The 10,602-nt window shown below is 41.2% G+C and overlaps 1 protein-coding gene across 1 annotated transcript; it reads right to left on the bottom strand.

Moving 5' to 3' along the window:
- Positions 1-55: 55 nt before the first annotated feature.
- On the bottom strand, positions 56-10,154 carry LOC121956316 (germ cell-specific gene 1-like protein). Its single transcript, XM_042504458.1, has 5 exons — positions 10,020-10,154; positions 9,260-9,578; positions 3,802-3,976; positions 3,593-3,721; positions 56-1,501 (listed from the first exon to the last, which is right to left on the bottom strand). Exons 2-5 carry the CDS (start codon positions 9,549-9,551, stop codon positions 1,042-1,044), a joined length of 1,056 nt encoding a protein of 351 aa, XP_042360392.1. The 5' UTR covers positions 9,552-9,578; positions 10,020-10,154; the 3' UTR covers positions 56-1,041.
- Between the last annotated feature and the right edge of the window lie 448 nt (positions 10,155-10,602).

Below are 10,602 nucleotides of genomic sequence, written 5' to 3'. Positions count from 1 at the left end.
TTTGTTTGTTATTCTAGTCTTGCAAACAAAAAGCACATGTTTCAAACAGCCGTCTAATGATCAAATTTATTCAAATGTTGTGCATTAGTCAAAACAAGATATCTAATGTTTATGAAAATTGCAGACAGTTTTAGTGAGATATTTTTCTTTTTTACAGTATGTGAAGTTTATGAAGCCTTTTTCTTTACTTTGTTGACTTTATATAATAATAGTTGTCATTAATAATCGCGTCTGTATTTACACTTTTCTGGTTGATTAGAACTGAGCAACACAATCGCCAGAAAAAATGCTGTCATTGCACGTTTCTGCAAACCACGGATATGTTGCATTTGCACGTTATTATCTAGTCAATAAAACTTTGCATTTGAAGTTGAGGCCCAAAAACCACTCGGTTATGGTCAGGAAAAGATCATGTCGTGGTTTAAAATACCTGGTTTTGCTGGTAAAAGCAGCGACGGATCAGCCACAGACCATCCACGTGTTAACTCCTCTTGCAGTGCTCATCAGGATGTATGGGCCTCTGCACCTGATTGGCTCCGCCTGCTAAAGCGGGCTGACGAGTCCGGGATCCTGATTGTGGCACCCGGTCAGGCTTCTCCAATCCAGCCGGTGCAGCTTGGGAGCAAAGACTGTATAAATAAGAGTCACCGTGATGTTTTTGAAGCCTTGAGGCATTTTGGCCATCGCCATCTTGTTTTTTTGGAGCCAAAAGTGACCATATTTGGATGTGAGGTTGGAGCTGTGGAGGAGCGAGGTGTGGATCTGACCGTAGCAACGCCTCACAGACAACCTGTCACTCAAGAAAGGTTGATATGATATAAAGGTATAAAAGGTGAAAATGCAACATACTTGTGGCCTGAAGAAACGTACAATGCCGCCATTTTCCTCTGGCGCCTGAGCTGAACTGTGATTATGATAAGATCTGATTCACTGGACGGCTGAAAACGTAAAGCCGGATGATAAAGAAACATCAAACTGCATTCCCAGGACGGGCACGAGTCCTCTAGTCCCAGAAAGACTCCAGTCCGGATGTATAGTGGTTCACAGTGGGCTGTAGTCGTCCTCTGGTCCGTAATTCTCCTGGTGTGCGGGCAGGGTGAGGTGGACGGAGACGGACGGAGAAGGTGATGGAGACGGAAGCGAGAGGCGGTGGAACGGAGATGAAGGCGCAGGGTGGGAGGGTGGAGGAGGGAAGGAGTCAGAGTGCGGGAGAGGCAGGGAGTGGGAGTGCGTCAGCTTCGGAGTGGAGGCCGGTAACTCTGCTGGGAGGGGCTTATAGTAAGGAGACAGGTGTGAGATCCGAGGGGGAGACGGGGGAAGGGCCAGGCTCATCGCCGGGTTCCCGGGGGTGTAATAAGGAGGCAGGAGCCCCACAAAGTTGAAGCTGCAGGCGTTGAGGCTGGAGCTGTGTCGGGGCCCCACCATCAGGACCTTCTTGGTGTAGTTGTTGAGGGTGGAGACGCCGGCCGACATGCAGACGGTGAAGGCGAACCACGCCATGCTGATGGAGACAGACACAGGGACGGGGACACACAGGAGGTCAGCTTGTGTTTGTCATGGATGTATTACAGGCAGTCTGGATACAGCCATGGAGGCGGGGCCAAGTTCATTCCTATGAGAGCTGCTCAGCGGAGCAAGAAGCAAAAACACATCTTTTTCCGGGAGCAGAATCAGTGTAAAATCCCCGAATCTACTGGCCCATAATGCGCACTAAAGACTTACGGTGACTGAGCGGTTAACTTCGACAAACGGAGCAACTGACTTCCGATTTAGCGCTTCGCTAGCTTGCATGGCGGCCTAAAAAATTTAATCTTGCTGCTTTTTTAGACTTCAAACTTTTCAGACTTTCAAACTGTTATCCGACTGGATGGCTTGAATAGTTAAAGGACAAATCACAAAAAATTATTTACTGATTTACAGGCGTCTCTTTTCTGATGTAAGTCAATGGAAAAATCTTTCTGGGTCAGTGGGCATCACGTGATGGACCCGGACGTTGTAACTCCACTTTTGGTAAAGCTAAAATATCCACGAAAGGGCCGCTGCCGTCTTGTGGCGAAGACATCATTCGGAGCCAGAGTCGATGCAGTAGCGATATTTGGGGTCCCACCAATCGTGAGCAGCTGCATTGAATGCGTGCACATGATGATTGGCTGTCACAGCTGTCAATCATGGCGGAAAATCCCCTTTGTGTAAAATTGAATAACTCATCGCACGTAGAGGAAAAAAAGGGCTGGGCGGTGGCTTCAGTTGATTTTTAATGGATGCGCGGGCATTCTGCAGCAGACATGTCACGCCATGTCCAAGCTCCAAACGTTTCACCTGCTCCAGCTCAGAAATAAACGCCCGTGTTCAAACCTACGAACATGGGAAAGAAGTCTTAAGAGGTAAAACTCCAGCAACACTTGCAGGATTTATAAAAACTTGGTGGTAAGACCAATACTTTGGCCTTCATCAGAGTCATCAGAGTACTTTTATTTTGGACGTTGTCCCAAGATTTGTGCCAAATACACGCAGGCACTTTCATAACAGAACAAAGAGCTCTAAAACCGGTTTAATACAGAAGCTGCTCTTCTGCTTTTCATAGCGCCCGCACAGCTTGTACTAAAAACTAGTTTTGCTCGTGCCAAGCGCGACACGCACGGTGATAAACAGAACAAAGAGTTCCAGAGTTTCTTAAACAGCTGTAATACAGAAGTTGCTCTTCTGCTTTTTACAAAGCACCCAAAACTACACAGCTGTGCAGCTTTATCTGATGCACTCCAAGAAGTCATTCAGCGGACCTGTCACCACCCCTTAATTAGTGGTGTTGACATAATAATGTTGATAATTACGTCAGTTTAATGTTGTGTGCAGTTTAAATACAAAGTCCTGCGTTAATTGATATAAAGCTAAATTAAAGTTGTTGTAAGTTATTGAAAATAGCTAAATAATTTAACTTTTCTGCCCCTAAATAATTTAACTTTTCTCCCCTGACCACTAAACATGCCTGGAAAAATAAAGAATATTTTGAGTAAACGTTCCCTAAAGGCATTTAAATAAAGTTTTGTGTTGGAGTTTGTTATGTTCAAAATTCTCGATATTGACAGAAAGATTTTTTACTAATAATCGGTGAAACCCACATCAGTCGACCCGTTTGTACATACGGCAGATTTGACAATAAAATTGACTTTGGATTTTGGACACCCAACATCAAAACTGAAATTCAACCAAATATCTTGACAATTCTACGTGAAAATGTATTTATTGTAAATTAGACCTTTTTAAAAAACTTTTTACATGGAAAATATTGCTTTCATTTTTTATTTCATGTTGTTATGTTCGTAGGTCTTTTGTGTATTTTATGGTGAAACTGAAAGCAAGTTTCCACATTTTTTTTAAATCTTATGTCGTACCAAAACACAAAGTCACATTCCTTTTATATATAAATGTACTTGGCAATAAAACCAGATTGTGATTCTGATTCTGATTTTGAGGACAATAAAGTCTTTGTAAATTCATAAATACACAAATATCAACATCTGACAAAGCTGGCGGCTAGCTGGGTTATATCGTTATATATGACAGAAAAAAAGGAAAATCTAATTGAACTCACTAGAAGGCCCAGGAGTAGCCGTAGCTGTGAGGCTTGAAGTCTTCTGGTCCACCGGAGGCGGTGCTCTGAAACACCTGCATGAACATCATGTGACCCACCATCCCCAGCAGACCTGTGAACGCAGACGGACCAAATGCATGAAAGTGGTTAAATAAAGGAAAGTGGTGACACTAGTTATTATGTGTCATCAGAATGTCAGATGTCTAAAAACAGCTGCACCTGCGAGGACGGTGAAGACGGCAGCGAAGGCGTTGAGCATCTGACCCCAGCGCTGCGTGGAGGGACAACAGGTCCGGATGCACAGCTGCACCGACAGCAGCGTGCAGCTGATGACCAGCAGACCGACGTACATGATCTCCATCGACAGAGACAGCCACATCATCGCTGCAGAGGCAGGAGGAGGAAGAAGAGGAGGAGGAGAGGTCGAGCACAAAGACGTCAAGGTTTGCATTTTAAACAATCAGTCAACAAAAAGAATGAATCCGTTTACCTTTTTCAGACCCTGGAGTCAAAGTATGAAACCCTCGACACTTCTCTTCTAGAAAAAAAAAAAAAACACGTTAATGTAGTTAAAAACTACAAAAATGTAGAACGAAGTAGCTTCATACGCACAGACAAAACAGATAAAAAATACAAGTGCCTGGGCCTGAACCATTTATGCCCTTTTGTTTTTTTTGCAGTAAGTTTTCATCTTTTTTTTTTTTAATTTTAGAAAAAAAGATATTTTCACTGAGCCCAGAGGCAGAGATGGGACCAAGTCAATGTTTTGCAAGTCACAACAAGTGTCAGGTCAAGACAGGCAGGTTCCAAGTCAAGTCCCGAGTCCTAAACTCTGAACTTCATGTCCCAATCATCATGATGCGCTTCTCACCAAAATGCATTTTTTTAAATGAGCAAAAATCATGAATGCACTTAAATTTGTAGAAATTAAACAAGTGCAACTGAATTTAGTCATAAGTAATGCTGACAATGCACTTTCAATAAAAATAACAACACACACACACACACACACACACACACACAACATCAAAAGAAGAAGAAAAAAAACATCAATTCTAATTCTGGGAAACACTGAAGTTGCAAGTCTTTATTTAATTTGTCAAATCTAGTCTAAAGACATGAAATACGTGACTAGACTGTGACCCAAGTCCAAGCCATGTGACTCTAGTCAACACGTCTGGCTGCTGCATGTAAAAGTAACTCCAGCAGCAGTGATGTTTTACTGTATGATCATCATTATTTCTGCATTTAAAAAAAACCAGCCGGAGTTTGTGTGTATAATAGCTATTGAACACTGTGATCTAATCACAGCGTGAATAACCAGATTGAGGTAAAAATGTTTACACGTCCTGACGTAACCTGATGGGAGATTAGGAGATTTATTTGGTATAAATCTGGACGTACGGGGCCGGCGGGGAAGTCGTTAAAAGCTCCACGAAAAGAGACTGAGCGTGTTTTCTGTTTCAGTTTTTAATTTAAACATTTTGTTTGCTCTCCTCAGAATGTGCTCTCTGCACCACTGCTGCCGCTGCTATTAAAAGAGAAAAGAAAAAAATAGAAGCAACCTGTTTCTGCAGTCGGTTAAGCTTCTTTGTGGCTTGTTTACCAACGTGTTTATGTGACAGCTGCAATAATCAGCGTACCGTGTTTGGCTCTAAACTATGGTGGCCCTGAAAGATCAACACAGGAGAAAACAGATGCAGGGAGACAGAGCACGAGGACACGGCGAAAACATTTTGACCAACTTCACAACATGTGCAGGAATTTAAAAAAACTGAGAAAACACAAACAATGTCAAGTTGCTCTTCATTTGCTTTTTATCTAATTACACTGAATTTGTTTTTTGTTTTCTGTTTTTGTGTGTTTTTCTGACTTTGAGGGGCTTTTTTCTGAATGCGTGTGCGGTTAAATTGGTCAGCTCGAGGTAATAGAGTGTTTAAATGTGTGCAGTTAACTGACAGGAGATTATAAGATTTGTTTAAATCTGCAGAGATTAAATAAAACTCTCAGGAGCAAAACAAATATGAGAATTGGTCAGTGTGTGACTGCAGTTTTGGATTTTGGGGATTTTTAAAAACATACTATAATAGTGTTTTTCTGCCACTGCTAGAAGTGACAAATTTTATATTAAATAACAAAAATCAGAACAGCCACTTTCTGCAGTCTGTTAAGCTTCTTTGTGGTTGTTTACCAAAGTGTTTACGTGGCAGCTGCAATAATCAGTGTACCGTATTTGGCTCTAAATTACAGTGGCCCATAAGCTCAACACGCTGCGACTCAGAAAACATAAAACCAGACACATCACAAAGTAGACACTGAAAAGTGATAAAACACAACGTGTCAATTTTGTGAAAATGTTTTTCTGTATTTGCTCGTCTTTTGTCTGTTTGCATTTTATTTTTTGCAGCATGTTTTTTGTATTCAGTTGTGTTTTCTCAATTTGTATTTTTTTGAGCCAACAATTCTGATTTGTACCTCAATTCCAGCTGTTTTTGTGCCACCTAATGTTGATTTTAACCCAAACCAGATCTTATCCCAACCATAACTAAGTGCTTTTTGTGCCCCAATATAACATGTTAACCACAGTGTTTTTGAGAAAGTTTCAATGTATTTGCTAAAAAATATTGTGCAAATGTAACATACCTGTGATTTATAGAAACATGTCAACATTTTTTTTCTTGTATTTAGGTTATCTAACTGCAGAACTTTATATTTTTCAAAGAAAAGCGATTTCGGAGTAAGGGTTTGTTTTGGGATAACGGGGGTCAGAAAAATCAGGTTTCTGTCCAATTGGACATATTTCGGACTAACTGGGGCTTGTAATTTTGGACTGTCTGGAAACAATGAGCAGCGCCCCAAACAAACACAAGACTTCATCCTTCAGGAGACCAGTGTTAAAAACTGTGTGAACTCTGGATTTCATTTCTTTTTTATGTGCTGATTTATGGAAAATTTTGGGTAACCTTTACCAATTTCATGCTATCTTTTTGGGTCATTTCTTATAAAATTGCTCAGAAAATGTTTTTTTATGTTCTTGGTTGTCTTTCATGGCTTGTAGTTGACGTTTTAATTAGTTTATGAGCCTAAATATCATTATTTTAAGCTAATAATTGCTTAACTATGCAGCTTTATGACCCTGTTGCTTCAGTGATTAAGAAAATAAGGTGTTGCAGAGGTAACTGTGACAAAAATCAAATCAGCCTGCAAGTTTAAAATACTTGTGCATGATGTAATAGGTCAAGTTAGGTCACAGGGATTGAACTTTAGCAGTTATGTGTTTCTGATGATTGACTACTTTATAACATTAGGATGCGTTGTTTTAACTACTATGGACTTTAGGCAGTTAACATTATGCAGCTTTGCGCTATTTCTGCAGCCTGGAAACTTCACGCAAACGTTACAACTCGGGTATCATCGAAATGTCCCAATTTCCGACTCATAATCAGGACTTTAGAAGGAGCGATATTTCCGAGGAGCACCTGAAGGCAGCGTCAAACTGCTGCGTGCGCCACTGTTTTTGGTAGCATTGTCAGTCTGCAGTTTGGCGCAGTTTTTCATTGAAAACTGCGGGCGAAATCAGTGACAAAAAAAAAAAATTGTAACTCTCCGTAAAAATACCTACTTTCATTATATCAGGAAAGCCATTTATAGCTCTTGTAACGCGCTAGATTAAGAGGATTGGCGTTTGCATTCACCACTGCCAGCCTTCACCAAACCACTAATTACACAGCGCCGGCCGATTTGGATAACTGACACCACATAAGTCAGCTGAAACTTTTTTTTTGGCTTAACTTCAGCATCGCTCAAACTCAATCCTTAAAAAAATCAGTTGCAAATCAGCCGCAAATGAGACGGTTAAAAACCCCGGCGATGTTTGCGAATCCTATTAACCTTTCTCTCTCTGGGTTTCTAATCCATAATTGAGTCATGCTGTTGAAGTCTAAATCTCTGCGAGCAGAACACACACTGATGATAATCCTCTTTGGGCTGAGCACGTACCCAAACACACACACACACACACATGCGGACACAAATTAACACACCCGAGGCCTCAATTGACAGCATCACCTTGGATCGCCTCTCCTCCTGTGACCTACTTCATTGTCTGTCGCACTAGTGCCACACTTCGTTTATTTCGCTTCCTGTTTCTGCGCAGATCCTTATCTCACCTTGGGACTATCCTCTACTACACAGGCACATATGGCCGAGGGGAAGCTTATGAAATCCCTCACAATGATACTGATTGTTTACCCAAAACATTTATAACTCAGGTCTGTGAGTGCTGCTGTACAGATTTTTCGTACAAATCATCTTTTATTAATTTCCTCCGCCTGCGTAATCCCTCTCAGGGTCGCCAGTGACACATCTGGACTTTTTTTTTTGTTTTTTTGTTTTCGTTTGGAAGAACATGAGCAGCTTTGGCTTTTTGACCTTCCTTTGTGATCAGTTAGGTGTTTTTATTTTCAGCCGACCGGACAGGGGATTTATTTTCCATCACGTCGTCACCTTTTTAAGATCCAACTAGCCTCGGGACGATTTCATGTCACAGCCAAAATAAATGCGATTCAGCATATTATCCTTATAATCACAAGTATGTTAAAAGTATGTTAAAACGTTTTATTCTTAGCCATTTGAAACCTGAGCAAACAGGCTTGATTTCTGTCAGCGGGAGAATGCAATAACACATATTACTTAAAATTAGAAATTTGTTAAGAAAAAAAAATACAAGGAAATTACCTGAAAATACTCACTAATGACAAATACTAATATTTAAAATAAATCCCAATTATGGGAATTCACCATGATCAACTTACCTGTGTTTTCTATCGCGATCTGCATTAAAATCGTATATCGTCTGATCCCTATAGGCAATTTTGTTTAGATTTCAGAGGGGAAGCGACACTTTCCCCCTGAAAATTAACCTTTTGAAATCTGGATCGACATCAGTTTTCTTGATGCTGCATTCAGGTGTCTTTTACAATTATTTTAACCTTTGAACTCTGAGCAAACTGGTTTGTTTTTTTTTCCAAATACATGCAAAAAGGGGCAATGAGCAACTTGGCATGAAATGTCCCAAATATTGAAAGAAATTGGTAGATTTAAAAAAAAAAATGCTGGAGAAAAATGTCCAGAAAACTATATTCATAATTAACATATTTACATATTCAAAATTATTTTTACAGAATCATTTGAATTTTAAAGCTTTTTTTTCCCAGGTACCTTCTTTGTTTTTGTTTTAATTTTTCCATTTTTGTTTGTTTGCTGTTGTTTTTCTTCTAATTTTCTTTTTTTAACTAATTTCTTGCTAATTTTTAGGCCAATTCTTCCTAAGAAGCTCCTTGCTTTTTACAAATGATTTTGAAAGAATTCAAGCAATTTTTTTGTGTAGGTTTCAAAGGGTTAAGAGCAAGCACATCCCAATATAAAAACGAAAGAAGAAGAGGACTTTTTCCATTTACACTTCAAATTGGTGCAAAAGTATTCACTAAACTGCAGGAAATAAAATGTTTGACGCTTAAATTTTGGAACCCCAAAACTCCCCATTTCATGTGTCTCCTCACATGCTGAAAACAAAACCTTCCCTGCACAAAAATGAAAAAGTCAGTGATGTGCTCTAAATATTTCAAGTCTGTGTCATATTTTATATGTATTATTTACATCTCTTACCCCAGGCGTCTGTGTAGATGTTCTCCTGGCACATGACGAACAGACCGGTGTGAAAACTGGGGAAGACGAAGCGGTCGTCCCCGGTCTCCCAGGAGAACTGGACGTTGGAGTTGGTGAGGCCGGGGACGGGGATGCAGTTGCTTTGCTTGATGGGCGAGCAGAGCGGTTTGGGCACTTTCTGTTTACCCACGCACCAGTATGAGGACATGAGGGCCATGCCGCCCATGAGGAGGGACACAATGGTCTGGATGAAGGAGAGGCGCGGGGAGCGCATCTGCTGCAGGAACGCCATCACGGAGGGGTTAAATGAAGGTTTGGGCTGGTGGAGGAGGAGGATGGAGACATGCATATTGAGAGATGTGCAAATATTCAAAAAGTAGCATGTCAGCACTCAACAGTCCGACAAGGGAGTTTTTCATTGTTAATCTACTTGACTTCACTCCTGCGTGTCACTGAAATTATCACCAGCGTGTTATTAGTTTCCAAGGCGAAGCAGCTCGGATGATTAGGAGGTGTTTGAAAGAGAAGGTGCCGGCGGTTTTTACATGACTTATCACATTTTAAAGAATGAAAAAGAGCGTGGCAGAAAATCAGCCCACTACCGGTAATTGCCGGGAAGACAGACGGCTGAATCACAGGAAAATAAGTGAAAATTGCTGTCACCATGGAGCCTCTCCAGGAGACAGATGCTCAAAGCAAAACCTCTGAGCACTTGACGTCAAGCAGTGAATTAAATTTGAAGAAAAAAAAAAGCACTTACCTCTTACAGCCTGTATTTTGTCCTCAGTTCCTTCATGGAGTTAAGCGCAGGTGGAAGAAACATCGGGCCCCGCTCCTCTGCCTCGCTCCCTTTCACTCTTCATCAGATAGTGAGAGTGATGCGGGATTTTGGCCGTCGCGCTGACCTCTGCAAGCGGAGAGACTGTCAGTCTTTATGATCCGACCCCTGCGGTCAGACACAACTGTGAGCAAAGCACACAATCACACAATCACACACACACACACACACACACACACACACACACACACACACACACACACACACACACACGCTTCCTTAATCCATCAGTATAAATCCAGACAACTCTCTTCCATCTGTTTTCATTATGATTCCTAGACTCATTTTGATCTATTTCATTCATCTCTTCCTCCTCTTATCTGCCTCCCCTCTCTTCCAGCCTGTGAAAGCATGCAGCACCCTCTGTGTTGATGCGAAAATCAACATGACCTTGAAATGGTGAATAAATATGTCAGATACACACTATTACTCCGGCTATATTGCTTTGCAGCAGCATATGTGTGCGCCGGTTTTTAAGAGAGAGGTGGCGACTTCACAACCGCAA

This window comes from Plectropomus leopardus, chromosome 17 (genome assembly GCF_008729295.1).
Source record: "Plectropomus leopardus isolate mb chromosome 17, YSFRI_Pleo_2.0, whole genome shotgun sequence".
NCBI classification, from domain to species: Eukaryota; Metazoa; Chordata; class Actinopteri; order Perciformes; family Serranidae; genus Plectropomus; species Plectropomus leopardus.
Note: the sequence above shows the minus strand (reverse complement) of the source record. Positions and strands in the feature narration are given on the sequence as shown.